The following is a 22517-nucleotide window of genomic DNA, read 5'->3' as shown; positions in this document are numbered from 1 at the left end:
TTATGTAAGCTATTAAAAACAACCTTCTTTGAAATTTTCTTGGATAAAAATTTTTTCAAGCTGTAATGAGCCCATGGCCTAAATGTGATGCAGTCAAATAATCAAAACACACAAAAATATACATTCCTTTTCAGCCTAATACCTGCATTTCTACCTGAAGCTCTACCAAATGTATCTAGTTGCTCAGCAAATGCTATAAAGTTCTATTAATATGTGGATCTCTTTTGGGTCATTAGGATAAAAATAAAAAATTATCCCAGTTTAACCAAAAGTCCACATTTCACTCAACTTTATAAAAATCCTGAGTAAAATAACATCTTTAGTAATTAATCCACAACTTTCACCATTTTCTCAAACAAGTGTAACATTAAAATCCTGCATCCATGGGCATGATCCAGTCAAATAATAAAAAGACATAAAAATAAACATTCCTTTTCAGCCTAATACCTGCAGTTCTACCCACAGATCCTTTAAGATCTACTAAATGTATCTAACTGCTCAGCAAATGCTATAAAATTGTGTTAATATGGGTGATTAGGATAAAAATAAAAAATTATCCCAGTTTAACCACAAGTCCACATTTCAACTTTCATTCTCACATTTCAACATGTTCTCAACTTTATAAAAATCCTGAATAAGATAACTTCTTTAGTAATTAATGCACACCTTTCACCATTTTCTCAAACAAGTGTAAGATTAAAATCCTGCATCCATGGGCGTGATCCAGTCAAATAATCAAAACACATAAAAATAAACATTCCTTTTAAGCCTAATACCTGCATTTCTACCTGAAGCTCTACAAAATGTATCTAATTGCCCAGCAAATGCTATAAAATTCTTTTAATATGTGTATATCTTTTGGGTGATTGGGATAAAAATAAAAAATTATCCCAGTTTAACCAAAAGTCCACATTTCACTCAACTTTATAAAAATCCTGAGTAAAATAACATCTTTAGTAATTAATCCACACCTTTCACCATTTTTTCAAACAACTGTAACATTAAAACCCTGTGTCCATGAGTGTGAGGCTGTAAACTTAGATAAACGTGCCTTAACATAATGTGAAATTCTGATTATTACAAGGAATTTTGCAAAGGCCACATGGATGCAGGACTCCTGGACAGCTCCTGTCAGGGCATTAGCCTCCTATAAAACACAGCAGAGCCCTTTTGCCAGGAGAGGAGGAGGAGGGTGCAGGGATGGAGGAGAGAAGCTTGGCATGGTATGATACATTATTGGCTGCTTGACTTTGATTTCGACTTCCCCAGTCCCCAAGGCACGAGTGCATCACTTGTTATGACAGAGGCTGCTATTCCTCACAAACATTTGGAAGCACACAGGCTAATTAAACTGTGGCACTGGGGAATCTGCAGCAAATCTGCCTGATGTGCCTGCTGCTGCTGCTGCTGAATCGCTGCCTGAGCAGCGACAGCTCCCTGTCAACTTAATATCTCTGTATTAATAACAGTAACTTAACCCAGGGGAGAGGAAAACGAACACCATTCAAACACACAAGTGGCCTGATTAGCAAAGGACAAGGGGGAAGCATTTTCTGCATCACCATGGAAACTTAAATAAAGGGCCCGTAATTACAATCTAAATTCTGGAAAGATAATGAATACATCTTGAGATCTGCAGATGTTGTGCAGCATATACGTATTTCTAGCAACTTCAACTCAATTACTTCTATGCAGCATCTGTTTTACAAATCAACTTCCCACTGCTCATAACGAGGCATGTGGGATTTTTTAATTTTTTTTTTCCCAGAGGAGACAGTGGGGGAAGAAGAAGGGTGACCTCTTTTTTCTGGCAAGGTATTTCAAACCACCACTATTTATTTAGAAATTTCCAACACCCAGTCAGTTACAAAGTTAGCTTACAGGCATCCAAATACACCAAGCTAAAATGCATGAAATAAATAATTCAAGAATTTGCTGCAGTGTTACCAAGTAGAAAGAATAACTTATCATTTGCTCCAAGCTTACCCAAGAAAAAAAGAAATTACTGAATAAAATACATCATGTAGGTGTAAAATATAGAGGTACTGCACACATCCTGTCTGCCTGCTTGTTAAAAAACAACAACAACAAACAAGACTCATTTTGTCTGAACAATGGAAACTTCCAAATGCCAAATTTCTGGTTTTCCTATACATTTAATGCTGCCTTTGGGCATCCACTTTTTCTTAGAGATTTTTGATTCTGCTCTATGGAAGTCAGTAGAGAGTTTCAATGGCAACATCACCAAGCCCTGAAGGAAGCAGGGGTAGTAACAAAAAAATGCATTTGATCACAAAACCAAGACAATATCAGTACATCTATGCATAATGCAAACACTCAGAGCATCCCAGGAGCACTCATTGCTGTGTTCTTTGCTCCTGCAGAAGCAGTCACACAGGCCTGGCCTTAAAATTTTCATGATCAGGATGACAGAGAGGAACAGAGCTCCTACCTCAGCAAAACCCAGAACTGTGCACAGAAAGAAAAGCTTTTCTCTGGAAAAATGGAAAGGTCTGTGGCAAACAAGGGACTTGTTAAAGCTTCTCAGAAAAAGGAGGAACATTTTGTTCAGGGAGGAACATTTTGTGCAGCAGCACACGTGGAGCTGCTCCTATCAATTCCTGGGGGGCTGCAGCTCTGTAGGAGTTTTCAGTCTGGAGCTTCAACCTGCTCTTGCTGTCAGCCCCTTGAACTGGGAATTCAAATGCACAAAGCATCAACCTGCCTGATTCAGTATTGGCTAAGGAGGAGAGCACCCAATCCAAGCCATTCCCTTAGATCCCAAATGTGTTAAAAAATGCTGGAGCAAACCCACACTTCTACACAATGGCAGCACGCCCCTGACAAACACCCAGTGGTCATTTACTGATGAGCAGGATTGGATTTCTCTTTGCACCATCCCTGTGTGTATTCAGCCCTTCCTGCCAGGTCTAACAGCCAGGGAATATTTGGTCTCCAGTGCTGAAGGGGAGGATTTCCCCCCTCTGCTGAGTGTCCACAGACAGGGCCCTGCTTCTGCCTCTCTATCTGTCCTCACTCCATGACCAAACCAACTAGGAAGCTCCCCAAGGTAAGTTTATTTGGGTGTTGGCATGTGATACATGTGGAGAGAAACACAACTTGGAAGCCTTTATACCAAGGGATATTTTCAACAAAAATAATGTTTAAGAAAAGAGAACAAAACAGCAAAAAAGAGAGTAATCAGAAAAAAAAAAAAAAAAACATTTTTTGGCTCTAACCACCTCTACAGTGAAACAACACAGCAGTCAGAACACTACACCCCAATTCTGCACACAGCTGTGCAAAGAAATAGAGGACTGCCCACTGAAAACAGCATGAAAACCAGCATATTTTCCTGTTGTTCCTTTCCTACTCCCAAAATTGGATTTTAAAAATAGGAACATGGGATTCCACGTCAAGCTGGCTCTCACTGTGCTGCCTAAGGTTCTTCCATAGCTGTAAGAAATGGCAGCCAAGAGACTGAACCACAATCATCCCTGATTTTCCCAATCACCTACTTTACATCTTACATGTGGAGCAAAAATGAGTCAGGCTTTATTTATTCTACTGGGTTCTATTAGCACAGGCCCAGGATTTGTGCAGAAGTGGAAGAAAAAAGGAGATTACACACTGTAGGAGACAGTGCTAAGCCAGGAAAACCCCTGGTGTGGATGCAGTTACATCCATGAGTCAGCCTGCAGGTCTCTGAGAGCTCAGGTTGGGTGGTGTGCAGGAAACATGCAGCTGCAGAGGCAGAAAATCCCTTTCTGTGAGGAGATGTGCTGCACTGGGGACTCTGCAGGGCACAGGGGAAGCTGAGTGTGCTCTGGGGTGTGGGGCTGGAAATGGGCTCAGAAACTCGACAAACTGCTGGATGCCAATGGCTGCTGAAGTAGAAAGCACTGTCCTTCCAACAAAAAAAAAGAACTTTCCCCTCACCATCATTATTTCCATAACCATTTTCCTGGTGGTTTTCATACCACAATGGGTTGAATTCCTTCAGGTTACCCCTCCATCATTTCTTCATTTTGTTTGTTTGGCTTGGATATGAACTTCCTCTAGTGCAAGTCAGTCAGTTCCTAAACCTCCTCCAGTATGTTTAAGGAAGTTTCTTTGGATTAGGACTCATTGCTTTCATTTAGCAGAAATCAAACTGGTCAAAGAAATATCCAGAAAACTCAGGCCACTGACTTTGCTCCTCTCTAAAGCAGTTTCACCACTCCACACAAGACCCAGGGTATGCACATAGCATTTAAACCATCAGCTTCACACCCACAGGGCTTTGTTTGCTGATCAACAGTGTGGAAATGAACTCCCTCCAAAAGATATTTGTTTGGATTTGATACAGAAAACAACTGCACTGCAACAAGGCAGATATTTATTTTCCCACTGATTTTTCTAATTGAAACTTTGTTTGCTGCCAGAGTGTTGATTCACCACAGTCCCCCCCCTTTATTGTAACACCACAGCACTCCTGGGAAAATCACCAGTTTTGGGAGCAGCAGTGGGTGGGGATGTGGTGCAGCAAGGCTCACTGGGCTCAGGACTGAAGCTGTCACCCTAAAGGGACAATCCTGTCCTCTGCCCCTCCCCTCTTCCTTTTATTTTGGTTTTAGCAATCACATGGCCAACTCACCTGGCTCAAAAGTAGCAGGGAAGGGGCTGCTGGCCCTTGTTGGAAGCAAGAGGCTGGGCTGAGTCATGGAAACAGCTCAGCTGTGTGATAGGGGAAGGATGTTGTATTTCATCCTCTTGTATTTCAGCTGCAGTTTTACTTCAATAAGTGGCAATTGCAAAATTCAGGCCCAAGGGGTTTGTAGCTACATTATTTATGGCAGTAATTGTAACCCCCAAACTGACCTTGAGACACAGAACTCCAGCAAACCACAGGGCTCTCATTAATCCAAACTCAGGGCTTTCTCTCCAGCACCACCAGTCTCATTATTTGCTAGCAAATACTCCCACAACAATTATGCTGGTATGGACTGTGCAGGTTTGAATCCCTCTCAGCCTGAGGAGGTAAATTCCTCCAAACACCCAGCTTGGGGGCAAAGTCCTCATGAGTCCCTCCAGAGATGCTTCATCTCACAGGGGTTCTGAGTTCTCGAGTCAGAGAAGCACCTGCCTGGACATGAGGGAACTTTCAGGTGGTGCAGTGATGCCATGGGACCAGCAGCTATTTTCATGGTCAGGGGAAGGGATTTTTTATAGATTTGGCTATGGACTGATTTAAGATTCAACCCAAGCCATTCTTGTTGGTCTGCAGATGGGTACTGATGAAGTGTCCCTGAGTCCATCTGTGGAAACTGCATGAGAATCACACAAACAGCATCTGTGGAGGGACAGCCCAACCACACCTTCCTCATTACCTGCAAGACCCCCAAAGCCCAACAGTGACATTTCCACACTTTAAAACTACACAGGTTTACCCCCATGACTGTAATCTCCATATTTGCTTTCATTGCAGAAAATTATTTTTCCTCTTGGTTACTAAAACTACTTGAGGAGTCTGTGAGGCCACTCCAGGTCATTACAGCAGCCAAAAATTACCTGGGCACAGGGAAGTCATATCCACACCCCTGTCTGACAAAGGGTGAAGATCAACACCAGCTCACCTTTTGGCAGAGTGATCCCATCTTATATAAGCTGTAAGCTTATTATTATTAATATTATTAGTGGGTTTTGTGCTGTAAAGCATTGCAAGGAGGGAACAGGGATGGATTACCTGTGCTTCCACCAAGCCTCTGTGTGGCATTCACATTCTCTGAAGAAATCCCTTCACCCAGGGTTTTTCTCCTGGGAAGCTGAGAAGCCTCAGAGAAAAAGGGAAACAATTCTTATCTCATTTGCTTCTCCTGTGTTGTGCTCGTGTAGAATGTGTTTGGAGATTGTTTACCCACAGGTAATTGTTTCATTGGATTCTGGTGTGAGTTGTTTTCACTCTTTGGCCAATCAGGGCCAAGCTGTGTCGAGACTCTGGAAAGAGTAAAGACTTTTCATTTTTTGCTTTTTAGCATTTAGTATCTTTTCTGTATTCTTTAGTACAGTATAGTATTCTTTAATATAATATAATATCATAAAGTGATAAATTAGCCTTCTGAGAACATGGAGTCAGATTCATCATTCCTCCCTGCAAATACAACACCCCTGCAGGCCAAGCTGGCAACAACTGCAACAGAAAAGAAAAACCACACACACACACAAAAAAAAAAGACAAACAGTAGTACTGTTTGTGTCAGCACACAGAATTACTATGTTCCAGCTCTGCACAGAGTGCTGCTAGTATTGCCTGCATGTCACCTCCACCACAACACAATGAGATCATTCACACCTGCCTCGCCTGTAGTAGGAGAGGGAAGGTGAGGAGGCAGGGTTTCTAGGAGAAAGGCAGCATTTCCCAGATGCTGCCAAGATGCTGTTTATTGGTAAATGAAGTCTCTTGAGTCCTAAACAACCTTCCCAGAGGAAGATAGAGTCGCAACTGCCATATGGAGAGTGGGATGAGGATGTCACTTAGCGAAATGGATCAGAAAATACATGCACAAACACACACGCTCACACACAATTTGTTCTGTAACTGCACAGAATGGCAAAAGCCATTTCATCCTCTCAAATAAATCCTTCTCTATACAGCTTATACAACCTTCTAGATGACAAGAGCAGATGACAAGTGCTCCTGAGCAGAGCATCCTTCCCCATGCCCCAAGAGGGAGATGGGCACAAGGCAGTTCTGCCCACCAGACAAGGAACTTGGTGAAAACCCAAACCTACCTCTGATCTCCTGTGGCCTGACAAAGACACTATGCCTGAAATCACTGACTGAGGATGAACAGCAATGCTGACAGTCCCAGTGAAAACCCAAACCCCTGATCCCCTGTGGCCTGACAAAGACATTGTGTCTAAAATCACTGACTGAGGATGAACAGCAATGCTGACAGGCCTAAGACAGAGCTGGCAATGGTACCCACATTTGAGAAATTGTGGTTTGAACCACTGTTTGGCTTCACTTCCCCAGCTGTAAAGCTGACAGGCCACAATCCACCCTCCTTCTGGGGCTGTTGTGTTTTCTCACCCCCACACACTCTCATCCCCACATCCTGCATGAAGATCCCTCAATCTGAAAATCTGAAGAGACAGAACTGCAAAGGAATACTCTAAATACAAGTAGGAACATTGTACCACCTTCTCAAGGACAAAAGTCTGTGCACAAACACTTGGAGTGGTTCTGAATTTCCCAGAGAGAAAGAATTTAATGCAAACTCACGTCTGCACTTCACTTCAGAAAGCCAGGGCTGGCATCACATTCTTCAGAGAGCAGATGCTGTCCCCAGTCACGTTTGTGCTTCGTCCCACTCGAGCTGCCAGGAGCATTTTCTCTGAAGTGTTTTTGTCCACTGTCTGCCTTTGCTTTCACCCCCTTATTCTTCACGGTGGTATTGATTCAGTGTAGCCTCTTTGAATGTCCTTCTTGGAGTACCGGCAGTGATTTTTATAGGGTTACATTCTGGCTAGAACACTGGCTGGCTCCATACCCAGACAGGTGATAAAATTCATAAACACTTCACTTCTCAATGTGGAGACTGGCCATCTATCTATTTTAGTCTCAAGTTCAAGCAGAAATTTAATTTATCACATAATCAACATCATCTTCTTAAGGGAATTCTTTGCTGTATGGGTTTATAGGACCTAATGAAAAACTCACTTCTTGCCTAGGATTTCCTGCCTGTATGAAGGGTCATTTACTGAGGTCAGGAGTATTCATATAGAGCAGAAAGAATAATTTCCTTTACTACAGAAATTACTGGCAAAAATCAATGACCCCTGTTAAGCTGGAGGCCAAGGTAAGTAAATGCAATAGTGCTCTCTAGATTTAAAAACTCCCAGAGCCTCAGAGGTGTGCTTCCCCTCACACACGTGCTGAGGAAAACTAGCCAGCCATCCAGACAGAGGCTGACACACTTCCTAGCATTCCAAGGCCACAAAAATTATTTTAGTGCAACTGGAATGCAGCCTTTAGCTGGCACTGAGTTGTCCAGTTGATGGAGGAGAAGAAATCTCTAAGGACTTTTTGCAGTGGAAGTGCTGTGCTCACCTATCCATTACAGCAGGGCTGTGAGCAGTGCCAGACAGCCTGGGAGACTTCCACCCCAGCACTCACTCCTGCAAAAATAGTTCAGCTCTCACTCAGAAGGCTCAGCTTTGCCTGTCCCTGTGCCTTTTCAGGGCAGTGTCTGCTGAAAATGAGAACTTAGTGGTCATTTGGCTTTTTGTTTGTAAAGGACAACACCCCAGGGGGAGAAGTGAGCTGAAGCCCTTGCTTTCAGTGCATACTCATTGCTGTTATTCACTTTTTCATTATAGCTGTTTTTCCCTTTTAGATTCATGCTGGTAAGCAGAAGCACTGGCCACCTCTACCCTTCTACTTGCAGTGCACTACTTTCAGATGTGGTTTCTTGCTCCTCTGTTTGTTGGTTTGGAATTTTTTTCCATTCTCAAGCCAACTGTGCAATGATGGATCTGGCAGCCACCCCCAGTCAGCTGAGCAGCAGCATCCCAGCCATGGGGGGATGCAAAGCAAAGGCTGCTCTCTCCCTGCTCTGTGCTGTGAGACAGCTCCTCTGCCACAGACACTGAGGTTAAACAATGGACAAGGCGCTGAGAGGCTGAGTTCATCTGTTTCTGCAAAATTCACAGCTACAGGGTTTGCCACTGGTGGCAGCAATCTGCACACACAGAAGCCTCTGCCTTGCCATCATTGACTTCTTAAGCCAAACACCTGGCACTGCAATAATTCCTGCTGAGCCACCTTCTCAGTGTTAAACTGTGGATCAAAAGCATACAAAGTAAAAAAAAAAAAAAAAAAAAAAAACAACCAAACTTCCTTGCATTTGTTTGACAACTTGCTAAAACTTTACTACCATCATTTAATTGCAGAGCAGCACAGGGCAGCACCCAAACCTGCACCCCATGATTAACTTGCCTCATGGTGTCTGATGGACATTTGACTTCAAAACCCAAGAATTTCATTGCTCAAGCAATTTATTAGGTCCCTAAGCCTAAAATAGGTTTTCAGTAATATGTGTGCTGCTTCAGAGCCTAAGAAAATCTACTCTGGGAGCCAGGAAACGTTTCCTAAGAGGCAAAAATGGGATCAAAAACATATTTGATAAAAAGGAGAAGGAGTAATGATGGTTTTTAACTACAGTGTTATTGTATTTCATCTCAGAAGCATGCTGTCAGTTTAAGAGAAGGGAACATCTATTGGATTTTGTTTTGCATCTCTTTTAACACAAAATTATTCTCACCTAGGGCTGCAGGGCTTTTCCCCCCTAAACCAAATAAACTATATATTGGAATAACCTTGTAACAGGTTTCTGTGGCTCTTTAATCACCAGAGGCTGCTAAATGAAGCATATCTATTTTCTCTGTTACATTACTATTGGCAACCAGGTCTTCAGTAAGTGCCCAGAAATATTTCCATGGCAACAAAAAGCATTCAGCATTGCTACTGTTTTGTGCCAATTTAGCTTTAAAATATTCTATTGTGGAGAGAAATATGGTACATTAAGTGAAATAAAGTCAAGATGCAATGTTCTGAAAAGAATACAAGGATAAACAGGAAATACGTATTTTGCAGAAATGAGGGGGGAGAAACCTGCCAAATGGGAGGAAAAATGTTCAAAGCTCATTTTGATGCTACTGAACAGCTTTGCTGAATGTCAGCAAGTCCATGTGTCACTTACATTGTCACTTAGGGTTAGATAAAAAGCTAACAGAAATAAGGATACCTCGAACATCTTCTCTTGATCATTTTAATCCATGACTGAAATTTTAAGTTGCCAGGGTATTACAGCCTCTCTGCATGTCTAGGTTACCATCAGAAGAGTTCACACTCTTGATGTTAGAGAATGAATCTAAAGGAAAAAGAGGAAATAAAGAGCTGAAAAATAAAACACAAAGAGCACGTGTGTTTTGGAAGTGAAAGTTCACTTAGAAGAGCAAAACGAGTTCTTCCACATCAAAGGGTGTGGGGAAGACATTTTCAAATCACAGTTCAGCACTTTCTCTCCCATTATACAACTTAGTTCTGAGAGAAAAAGGTATCAGTTCCCAGCCCTGTAACCTTCAAACAGCCAACTTTTGTGACTATGAAGTTTTGAGACCATTGGCTGGCCCTTTGTACAGCACATTGCAGAGATAAAAAGATTAATCTCTGTCTGAGACCATTTGGAATGACATTCCCTGAGGTGAAAAAAGCTGAGCAGTGCTCCCTGAAGTGCCTGGTGTGCAAGCAGAGAGCTCTGGGAAGCAGCATTGTAGGTGCTGGGGGCTCCATGGGGCCAACCTTCCAGGCCACAGTGGCTCCAGGAAGGTTAGGGAGAAGGAAAGCCAAAAAATACGGAGAGAGTCAAACAGCAGCTTGACCAGGACCTGCTCTCACTGGGAGAGATGTCCAGAGAGACCCTCCCTTGAGCTGCAGGGATGGGTCACTCCCACATCTGTCTGTCACTAAGTCTCTCATCAGGAAACTCCATCTGGTTCATCACCTACCCCTAAGAAATCTTTTTCTCAGAGGTCTCTGCAGGTGACAAAAGCTCTGACCAGGACAGCAGCTCCTTCCTGGGCTCCATTTCCCTGAGAGCTCGCCAGTTTTCATCCACCCACTGTGAGCAAGGGACAGGGACAGGGACCTGCCCTGGGAATGCTGCCTTTGGACCTGCTGAGCCCCAGGATTTGCTGTGGGTTGCTCCAACAGCCCCTCCTGAGGCTCAGGGCTGCAGGCTCTGCAGGTTGTGGCCTAGGACAGTGTCACTGTCAGATATTTTCTGAAAAATCTCTTTGCCAGGATTTCCTCTCCTGGGAAGCTGAGAAGCCTCAGAGAAGAATGAAAACAATAATTATCTGATTGTTTCTCTTGTGTTTTGCTGCTTTGCAATGTGTTTGGAGAGTGTTTATCCAACAGGTGGTTGTTTGATTGGTTTCATGTGAATTGTTTTTACTTAATGACCAATCATGGTCAGGCTGTGTCGGGGCTCTGGAAGAGGTCATGTGTTTTTCATTAGTATCTTGTCAAGCCTTCTATAAGTATCCATTCTCTATTCTTTAGTATAGTTTTAGTATAGTATAGATTAGTATAATATAGTATAGTATAATATAGTATAGTATTGTATAATCTAATCTAATCTAAGCCTTCTAAGAACATGGAGTCAGATTCATCAATTCCTCCATCATCCTGGGAACGCCAAAATACCACAGGGCAGCACTTGTCCAGGAGGATCCACAGCCCCAGCACCCCCTGAATGGACACTTTGTGCCCTGCTCCATGATTTCTGTGCCCTGGTCCATGATTTCTGTGGCCACACTGGTCACACAGTCCAAGCACACATATAAACCCACCCTGCAGCACTGGCTCAGTGCCTGTGGATAAACCCTGGGGCAGGATATTGCCCAGGCAATGCACAGGGGTACCAGAAGGGAGGGACAGGGCTCCAAGAGATTCAACTCTGAGAACTGGCAATCTTTCATTTGGAATACTAAACAAGCAGTCCCAGTTTGGGAGGCAGAACAGCTAGACCAAAAGAGCTTTTTAATTATTTACTCCCTGGCCATAACAGTGAGAAATAGCAATAAAGAAAAGAGCTAATTTTACAGTCATTAAAGAGCACCATCAAGGTTTATACCCTCTCAGTCTGATACTCCTGTTAAATACAAAAACAAACAGGCTGATCTTCCACAGTCTGCACAGAAAAGGCTAAATATGTAAGACTTCCCTAGAAGCCAAGAGTGAAGAAAAGCTCCTGGTCATAATAAAACAGACATTTTCAAGAGCATTTACCACCTGCTTAAAAAAAAAAATTAGATATTTGAAGCCAAATTCTGTAGATCCTCAGTGAGCCTCAAGTTCTTCATCAGCTCCACATTGCAGAACCCAGTTCCCCCATCCTCCTTCCACCCTCATTCCCATTCCTAGGATGTTTGTTAAGAGCAGCTTTGTGCCAACAAGACCCAAGGATGGTGTCAGCAGGACTGCAGTTTCCCTGGGTGTAGTCAGGACCTGTGTCACCATCAGACCTCTCTCTGTGAGCCAGGAAACCTCCAGCCACACTTGTGGTAACACTGAGCGAGCACAAGTCATGTGGCTGACACTCAGTCCTGGGCACAATCCCCTGAAAACACTCCTGCTGTCATTTAAAGATCAGAAGTCATAGTTAGGCCTATTTAAAACTGAAAATATCAAACTCCGTTCTCCTTCCCATAATCTCCTGCCTGCTGTCTCTTCAGTCTTGTTTGAAAAGCCTGTGGGGGCGGTGGGAGGGGAGGAAAGTGATTTGGGAGCCTTTCATCCATAAAATCATGAGATACGGCTGGCTTTTTAGTACAGCATTTCACAGCACATGGCACAGTAACATCTTGAGATTCCTGGCACAAAGAAACAAGGTTTGAGATTACATATATATATATAAATATATATATATATATATATATATCTTTAATAGCAATGACGCAAAGGCAGATGGTTCTCAAAGCGAAGGCTTAAGGCTAAACATTCCCTTTGAAGGGTCCTGCTACCAGAAACTGAACAGGGAGGGAAGCAAAATACTCCTTGCTACAGCAGCAGGGCCTGATTGCCTTCTAATACACAGGATTGTCCTCTAATACACAGCATTTCACCCCAGAGATCTCCAATTCTTTCAGTGAGATTAGTCTCACAAACAAGGGAAGGGTTGGAAAGGTTAGGATTTTTTTTTTCTTTGGGATTTGGGGAGTTTTATTTTAGCTGTGGGAAACAGAGACAATACAGAACACACTGAGCAGATTAGCAACTAAATGAAACCAACAGCAGAAAGGCCTGGGTAATGCAGTCAGGGTGGTGCCAGCTGCTTACCTGCACAGCGTGCCGTGCCATTGGCACTGTGCAAGGAGCCCCCCAAGCTGAGGCTGTGCTCATGGGCTCCCATCCTCCAGGAGGGCTCACCTTCTTCCTCAGCAATGGGAGGAAGCCGATCAGGAGGCTGGAGATCCTCACTCATCCAGTAGGATCCATTGGCTGTCAAGGTCCTGCTGCTTTCAGCGCACTGCTCTGGCAAGGTGCTGGTGGTTTTAACCCCTTTGTGCCTCTGTAGATCCATGTCAGAGCCTTGAGGGAGGTTTTGTGAAGCAAGATCAGGGCCTCCAATGTAGCTGTCATCTCTAGGGTAGAAATAGTCCTCATCCCAAAGGTCCAGGTCCTGTTCATCATCTAATTCCTCAGAATAATCCTCATAAACTCCTCCATTATTCTCCAAGTCCTGGGTCCTTTCTGCTTCTGGCTTCCGACCCACTCCACTCAGATTCAGCAGAGAGGCAGATATGGAGTCTCCTGCTTGCTGGATTGCTTCATATACTTGAGACATCCAAGTAGACAGTGGCTGGAGGAAATTGTGAGCAGCCTCAGAAGCCATGTTTAACACTATGCCAGTGTCTGGTGATCAGTTGTTCAGCTTTGCCAGCATGTCACTTTCAATTCGGGGAGCTACAGAATAAGAAATTACTGTAAATTGCTTGTCCATCAACACCTGTCGACACACTATCTATGTGAGATGACTAGAACTGAGAGGGGGAAATGGAAAAAGCACTTCTATCCATTGAGAATACTACCAGAAATCCAGAAATGATGGACAAATTGCCCATATTCCAGCAGAGATCTGGAAAGCTTTTATTCTATTGCTAAACCTAAGATAAAAATAAGAACACAGAACCTTGGAACACAAGTAACTTTTTGAAGTGCACACACTCTGGTTACAGCTGTCAACAGACCTGGGGGAAAAAAGGTAAAAAGCAACCTGTAATCAAAAATCTCAATTAACCTCCTGTCCCAATTTCCTCAGCATTAGCATGAACAGGTGAGAAAACTGAAGGGAGGATAATTTGGGGAGAATTCTGCTCTGAATGATGAAAATGACAGGCCTAAAGCTTGCAGTAGCAGCCCATGGCAGACAAGCATCTCAAAAGCTTTGCTCCAGAAAATCTATGAAGAAACTCTCTCTGCCCATAGCCCAGAGCTGTTTTGCCACTCATAGAAATGAAAAAAAATAAAGCCAAACAGAGGAGGTGTAATATTACAGGTACAAAATTACTGAGAACAGAAGCAAGTTAACAAAAGCACTGGTGTCATCTCAATATGATGCTTTCTCAAAATTCATCTAAACTCTAAGTAAAAAGATAACTTGCAGAAAGTTAGCAGGCCTTTTTGCCCAATATACATCTTCCCACAGTATCACAAGACAGACATTCTTTTAGGAACTCTGAGAAGGAGAAACCTTCAAATAGGATGATGGGTTTAGGAAGAACGAATTAAATAGGTGCAGATTTTAGACTAGAAGACAGCTAAAAAGAAGCTTCAAAATAAATAGGAATGTCTTGTTGAATTGAGAGGTCTAAAAGCAATCAAAGTATAAAAGGGTAAATATGGTGTAACAGCAAGAAAATAAGCTCAGCAGCAATGTGTATTACCTTCTGAAGTGATCTCCAGGGAAAAGTAGTGGGAATTTCAGTGTTGTGGATTTTAAATGGAGCTAAGGAGATCCCACTTTGCTTGGTGAGCAGCTCCTCTAGACATGAGATCAGTGACTTAGGAAGACTTTAGCTTTTAAAACACCTGTGCCAAATAATTTTGTTCAGTGATGTTGATTTATGCTGCAGACACTTCCAGCAGGTTTATTGTCAGCTTCAGCTCGTGCTCTGAATTGCAGCCCTAACAAGGGCAGTAAATGAATGTGGGTTACTAAAGGCATTTTAAGAGCTGTGGCTGTCACAAACTCCCTGGGCTCAGGGCACAGACTGTTCCAGCATCCATCTGGCAGCTCCAGCCCTCAGCTCAGCCCCTGGGATCCAGGTAAAGCTCCCTGCCATGCATTAAATCTTTGGCAAGGACCAGACAGTACCACAGCCTCACCTCCCAGGTGAGCTGTTCCCTTCCCTGGCTCTCTTCTTTCCAACTCTGCCTTTGGCAAAGCCTCTCTGCTTTGTGCAATTGATTTTCTCAAAGACTAAAAGAGATTACAGGCTCCAAACAAGCCATTTGCAGCATAATGTGGATTGGGTACTGGTAAAGCACAGCACAAGAGAAGTCACTGGGAGGAGATGATACTTGAAACAAGGAGACTCTCCCAGGCATGGAAGAGCTCTGGAGGGTAAGTGCTAGATACTGGATACATTTTTAACATGGCATTTATTTACAGGCAAGAGCAAATGAAACTCTGGTTTCTGATGAAAGGAGAACCTCACAGTGCTCTCCCTCTGTCTCATGGCAGCTGTGGCCCTCAGAGGGATGCAGGCATCCAGAAGTGATGGAGATAAAGCATATGGGTGCTGAAATGAAGTGCTGATCTGTTCTAAAAATCAACAGAACATAGCCCTCTAATATTTGCATGGGCAATAATTAGCTCCTCTTGTTATTAGATTTTGGAGCTAACCCCCGATTGCTCCAACAGAGCTACCCCACTTCTGGCTGGCTGCATCACAGTGTGACACAGGGAGGTTGGTACCACAACCATAAAGCTGGAGGCAGCTTTCAAGGCAAGATTTTGCTTCAGTAAGGGAAGTAGAGCAGTGATCTAGACCCACTTGCAGGGCTTGGATGTGGTCACTCAGTCATCTGAAGCGGCAAATAGAACTTGAACTTTCATATAGCAAGCAGCTGCCTGTAGGTTGTGGGGAAACATGATACATGCACATGTACACACATGCACAACTCTACCAAGCCTGGGGCATTTCATTGAATCCTAGGAACCCCAACAAGTGGTTTGATTTCAGTTTATAGACAATAGATGTGTATTTCACCAAAAAATGTAAACCATTTTGCAGTAACACCTGCAACTCACACGTGCAACTTGCAACCCAGTGCCTACACAATCTCTAGAGGCAAAAGCAATGTCTTTTCCAGGGTGCCTGACTCTGCTTCACCTTTGCTTTGCTTTTCCTACCATCCTCTTACTAAAGACTCCAGAGTCAGTGATATGCTGAACAACTGGAGTTCAGCTGAATTATAAATGGTTTATTTTTGTTCTTGCAGCAGATGGGTAAAACATGTAACAAGCTGCAGACAAGTTTAGGCGGGCAACGATTTTACAAATTCACCAGAGGATCAAAGGGGGCTGAGCTGTGTTACAGGCTTGCTGTTTCCCAGGAGCTCTCTCCATTAATTAGGAGACACTGCTCCAACAGCATGTTTATGATATATTTCACAACGTGGCCTTTTCAACATAACGGATTTTTACTTTTGATTTCTCTAACAGTTTTGACTTGCATTAGAAGAAGAAAAAAAAAAGGCCTAAAAGAACTGAGAGAAGCATAAAATGTGTGGGAAATAGGAAAAAACATCCATTTCTTTTTAAAAGTATTCATGAAACAAGAGAGAGGGGAAAAAGCAGTTTAGCAAATTTACTTCAAGTTCCATCTTCCAAAACCACCCATAAGAATTTTCACACCAAATCACATGCAAAACTCAAAGTGGTTAGGGTTCTTTTTTTTTTCCTCTCCTGGAAAATCAGATAGCTAAAAAGATCAATGTTAAGCCTCTCACAGAAACCATCATAACCTTTACTACAATCTATATTCCCTTGTCTTGATAAGATCATTATTCCTTAGCAGCATTCCCATTGAGAGGTGCAATTACTATATTGCTAAAAAAAGTAGACTATTACCAGAATTTCTGACACGACCACAATGCAGAGGTTTGTAATATTCCCAAAGTGTCTTTCAATCTTCTTGATAGGTAGGTTCCTAAAAAAAGTGCCATCAGTTGTGCATTTCTTAATGTTTCCTTTATTCAAGCTGTTGCAGGGTGTAGGCACAAACTTCCTTTTCTTCACTCTGTTTCTGTGTGGCCCTTGGAGAAGTTTTCTACCAAACCCCTCACTTACAGGCAGAACACAGGCTGAAAATGCATTATATCCATGAGCAGGAGCTTTATTTGTGTGGATGTTGAAGAAGAGCAGTGTGACTGACCCTGCATGAAGCTTTGCCCAAATTTAGGGGGACAACCTGAAACAAGGTGTGAATCTAAGCTGGTGCCCAGAACATCAAGGATCTGTGCTAAAGGTAAGGACATTTTGCTGTTCACAGAAGGGGGAAATAAGGAAGCCTTGGAGAGAGAAGATTTTTTGAGCTACTGAAAACTGTAATGAGCCTGATGTTCCTTTCAGGCTAGAACCCAATTAAAATACACACATAAAATAGCAGAGGGTAGATTAGAAATGTACTCAGATGAAGGCAGGCAGCAGCAACACTGGGCCAAGAAATCCTCTATCCTGGTTCTGGGAACAATCTGGACTCTCTGCTCCCCTTGCAGTTGCCAGAATTGTATCTAACAAGATGCTTGCAAAGCCCTTACACTCTCACCAAACATTACTATGATGAAAATGTATTTCCAGCTGAAATTGTCACAGTGCCAAGCCCAGCCTGTGCACTTGAAACTGTTCAGAGGGTTGGAGCTTCTTGCAGAAGTGTTATGAGGGAAGTTCACAGACAGTGCCCAAAGTTCACATCAGCTGTGAGCATCACTATTGACCAAACTGCCCTGAGGGAAAAACAAAACAGAAATACAGAACATCTGGTACCTTTTGGGCCTATTTTGTGCTATAAAATTGCTATTTATGTGGTTGGATTTAACACACAAAGAAAGAGAAGACAGAGGCACTTTCCAAGTGATTATGTGCTCTGTGATAATAGTTTTCAGCTGGTGAATCAGAAACTCCAGGGTACTGAAGGAAAATCTAATGGTTTATGCCAATAAATTAGACACATCTCATTGGAAACATTCACGGGTTACAAATCAACACAGCAATAAAGCCACTGCTGCAGAGCCCTGGTCCTGCAAGCCCCAGAATGGGGGAGAGAAAACAAAGATGAGCTCAGGCAGACAGCAATGTACCCGGCTGCACGGGGCTCAGCCCACGCACAGGAAGCCTGCAGACTTATTTCTCACTCCCAAATCATCTCATCTCTTTGCAGGCAGCTCGCTAGTGATGCTGTGCCAAATTAGTTGTAAAAATTGATGCCCAAATGACAAAAGTGGTTTTGATCAGGATATTTAGCCCCACGTTGTCTCCTACTTTCTTTTCATTCCTTTGTTCAGTGCTCTCCTTTTGTCAATAACAATGGCAAAAATTTACTGATCTTCACTGCTTCAGTGGGATGGGGAGAAGAGGAAAGAGGTAGAAGGAAAAAAGGAATTATGCAAATGTGACATTTATCGTTCAGAATTGTGGAGCTTTTTTCAAAAACCCAAGTCTCTCCATCATACAGAGTATGTGATGACAAATTCAAGCAAAAAAAAAAAAAAAAAAAAAAGTTTCTGGAAGACCAGGATTCAAATATTTTGCTCAAAAGCTCCTACAGCAGTGGGGATGAGGAGCTGATGGTGATTTCCTACACTGACGTCTTCATAACTCCGTTTTTCCTAGATTGTAAGAACTACTGAAATCAGAGGTGTTCATCTCTTGTAAATCCAGGGCACCCAGAGAGCAAAGGATCTGTGAATGCCCAGATAGATATTATTGCCACCAAAATATTAATACAAAACCTGGGGGAATTTCAGGAGAGAAGGTGGCAACATCTCCCTGGCCATAATATTTTGTTTGGATATTCAGGTGAGCCAGATTTTGACTTGGCACTGGTGATAAATCCGGAGTCACTCCATGAAGGCAGTCACATCCTTCAAATCAAAATAAAGCCCTTTGCATTTAAAGAGCTACTTGTCACCAGAGGCACAAAAAAGCCCCTAAATGTTCCATGGCTGCACAAAAAGCAGCAATGAATAACTTCATTTATACTTCTCCAGCCGAGGGTTACATAAAGGGCATAAAGAAATTCACAAATCATTGGAGTATTAGAAAAGTGGTGTTAGTAGTGGCAACTGTGCTCTTTCAGGCTGAAAGAGTGAGAAACATCTGTAATTACTGGATTAGGGGAATGAAAGGAGAAACCTGCAGTCAGAAATTACAGCAAGTTCTGTAATTGAGCTGCTGCCATTCTCCAGCTTGCATGAAGACAGAATAGCCAAAAGGAAATCACAAGTTCAAAGGGCTGGAGAAACACCAATTTACACCAGCACTCCAACCCACCCACCTGTGCTGTCAAGCTGCTCCCTAGAGCAGATCCCATAGACTGCACCCTGCCTGCAATTGTGCTACCCAGTTTGCAGCAAGTGAACAAACCAGGGTCAATCAGAGCAATTACTTGCATGGAAATGAGCAGTGGGAGAGCATGTCTAGCTGTTTAACAAAATGAAGTTATTTTAGAAACATTTAGAGGAGTCACCCAGTTCCTGTTACTCCTTCCCCCACGCACACACTCCACCCTTACAGAGCCTGTGGGAATTGCTCTGTGTGGACCACCAAGAGCAGTGCAGGCAGTTTGGGAGACAAAAACACAGTGGATGATTCCTGGTAATCCATCTTTGTGTGCACATGTGGCTGAGTGTCCTGGTTTAGGGCAAATCTGGGAGAAAATCTCCAAATGGGGCCCCTCCAGAAAGCAAACCCACACAGCTCCTGCCCCCACAACCAGGTCAGAAATGATTCCTCAGAGAGAAGTGGAAAGAACCTGTTTATTTAACAGGCACAGCACCCCCAGCACACAGAATGAACAATACTGGGTGACACCACTCTGAAAAAGATGACAAATGCAGAAAGTCTCTCTGGGGGTGCTCGCTCTGTTCTCAGTCCCTCAGCGCTGGGGCAGCTGCTGCCCAGAGTAGGCCCCGCTGGGCCACAAGGTGCAAACTCTCGGGGTTTGCCAGGGCCCAGCCCGGAGCAGGCTCGAGTGGTGCCAAAAAAGGAAAGGAGAAACAGTCCAGGAAGAAATTTGGACTGTTTAGCTAAACTAGCTAATGAGCAGAAGCAAGAGCAAGCAGAAGCAAAGCAAAAAGCAAAAGCAGCCCCATGTACTGCCCCATCTCTGTGTCCTGCCAGCCATGGGGGAGCGGCTGATAAGAAACCCAAACAAAGCTTTCACTCTTCAGAGCCAATCTTGAAGGCACAGACCATAATATCCAGCATAAACAGAACACATGAATGGGGATACAAACATCATAACGTCACCCTAGGACACTGAGTCTGTCGTTTCCAACTCCCCTCACTTCTAAGTCAACCACCAGTCCAGCCAGAAATGCTGGGAGGCTGAGGGGTCACTGGGGAAAGCCCAAATTTAAAGGAATTTGCAGCCATAGATCTGAGCAGGCAGTTGTCCCTACTGACTTAGGAACTGCTCCCTCAGCTACTCTAATCCTCCATTTAATTCAGCTTGTTGCAAACCAGTCTCATCCAACATCAGTAGTAGCAATCCAACTGTCCCATGGCCACTCACTCCTCCTACGTGCCTCTGTTGCAGCAGTTGGAAGAAAAAGCTACTTAGGAGAGCAGCTTCATGTGGGCACTGAGAAATTTCCCTTTCACAACCTTGTCTCCTTCCTGCCACAGGTTGGTCAAGGAATCTGAGCTACATATCCCAGTTGGTTGACAGGAACAGCCTCAGGCTCACTCTCAATCTGCCCTTGCTGAGGACAGTGGAGCTACTGGGTACTCAGCATCAGAAAAGGACCAGCCACAGCTGTGTTTCTTTGGAGAAGTACACCCCTGAGTTTTCCACAACTTTGGAGGAAGCCAGACTGGTGCTGTCATACTCACCCACGTTTCTTATTTCTAAACATGAATCTCTGCCTCTGCTGCATGTGACAGTCCCACTCACTGCATGTGACAGGTCCCCAGGGCCCGCCTGGCCCCGGGCAGCACTGACAAGGAAAGGCAGCACCCAGGCAGCCCTGCTAACATTCCATCCCTGGCTGAGTGTTTGAGGTGTTGATGCCTTCCCCAAAGCCTTGGCTAAGGGAGATGAGTGGTTTATATAAGAATTGCATCTCCATTTATTTATTTTAAGTGTGCAGCTAGCCCTAGAGGCTGGAACAGTGGCTGTGCAGAACAGCTTGAGAACATGAACTGAAAGTGCTCTTGAGGCTGATAAAACAAAAGGAAAAATGAAAAAAAAAGAAAAACCTACCTTCCAACCTCATCATATTGATGCTGTTTTCACACATCATGAGTACATCTTCAACAAGTGTTCAAGGCAAGGCACAACTGGAATATTTTCACATAAATCACAGTGTACTAAGCTGCAATTTCTTTCCCAGTCTCAGGTGACATCATTATGAAAAGACTAACGTGTAGAACAAAGAGGAACCTTCACTCTCTTGAGCCACAGCACTGAAGCCTGTGGTTGGTTACAGCTCTTTGCACAAAGGTTTGCCCAGCATTGTCACAGGTACCTATGAAATTCACTTCACCCATGAACCTTTGAAGTAAAGGGCTCCCCAACTCCATAAACACCATGTATAGGAACATCACCACCTCCTCTCGGTCCCAAAATCCACACTATAGACAGGGACACCAAACCATCAAAACATCAAAAGTTCTCCCATGAGACCTCACTGACTTCTCTCAAGCCTCTGCTCAAGGGAAATTCCTCCTTTCTTATGTGGAGAGATGATTCAAGGAGCAATTTCCCATAAACGCTGTCCCAGTGCCTGAAAGACCCCAGTGCTGTGAGGAACCACTCCAGCTGACTCTTAAGAAAAGGCAGTTAGTTTTTCCTTCACTAAGGAGTTCTGCACATGACCTCTATAAAGACTCACACCATTCTGGAAAGACCAGGACTGCTTCATGCCACCCCCTCTTCCTTCTGCACATGCTTTGGCATAGCCAAGCAAGCTAGATATGCCCTGTGCTGCCTTCCTACCAGGTATGTGCTTACCAGCTTCTCTACCCTTGCAGCCTGCTCTGAGCAGGGCCAAGTGCATCCTAAATGCAGGTTGGCTGTGTCCAGATGAGTTCCAGCCCTCCCAGTGAAGGGACTCCTGCAGCTGAGTGAGAAGAAACCAAGGCAGCACATCCCTGCTCCAGAGATGGACTGATCATTGAGATCAACAGCCAAGAACAGGACTCACAGAAATCTAAAGTACCAAAAATCTGCCATCCGTTCTGTCCCAGTAATTAAGAGTCTTTGTCTTGAAGTCTCCTAAAAGGTTTTCAATGAAATCTTCATTTTCACAATGATCTTTTCCTTATCTTTCTCCCTCCATAGGGACACAAACTGCGCAATTAAAATTAAATCAGGAACAAACCAGCCAGATGTATCCTAGAGCCACATTGATGAGAGCACCTATTTCATTCTGTCACTTGCCTTGTTCTGGGGTCAGGCTCTATACAGGAAAGCAAAAACAACAACAAAATAAAGGCTCTGACATTTTACAGTAGATTTTCTAAATGTCACCCTGCACACCTGCAAAGTCGACAGATTTCCTCATGTATCTCTACCAACTCTCTTCTTCATTGGTAGATAACTCAAAACTCAGCTGGATCCAAGGGCAAGAGGGGAAGCACATGCACTGAACCCAGGCACCCCTTTCCAGGCCACAGCCTTCATTCACCTGTGCTGTTGCATGTGGGGGTTCATCCCGTAGCAGATGTCACAAAAAGTCA

At 43.6% G+C, this 22517-nt stretch overlaps 1 protein-coding gene across 3 annotated transcripts in view; it reads right to left on the bottom strand.

Moving 5' to 3' along the window:
* Positions 1 to 22517, bottom strand: part of SYT16 (synaptotagmin 16) — a 73267-nt gene that overhangs the window by 34953 nt on the left and 15797 nt on the right. For 2 of the 3 annotated variants that reach the window (XM_063159759.1, XM_063159761.1), the window contains exon 4: positions 12887 to 13513. In XM_063159759.1, the coding sequence (XP_063015829.1) occupies positions 12887 to 13442 (556 nt within the window). In that variant the 5' untranslated portion in view covers positions 13443 to 13513. The remainder of the gene's footprint in view (positions 1 to 12886; positions 13514 to 22517) is intronic. The other variant, XM_063159760.1, reaches the window with a different exon arrangement.

The sequence above is a fragment of the Melospiza melodia genome, chromosome 6, assembly GCF_035770615.1.
Source record: "Melospiza melodia melodia isolate bMelMel2 chromosome 6, bMelMel2.pri, whole genome shotgun sequence".
Lineage (NCBI taxonomy): Eukaryota > Metazoa > Chordata > Aves > Passeriformes > Passerellidae > Melospiza > Melospiza melodia.
Note: the sequence above shows the minus strand (reverse complement) of the source record. Positions and strands in the feature narration are given on the sequence as shown.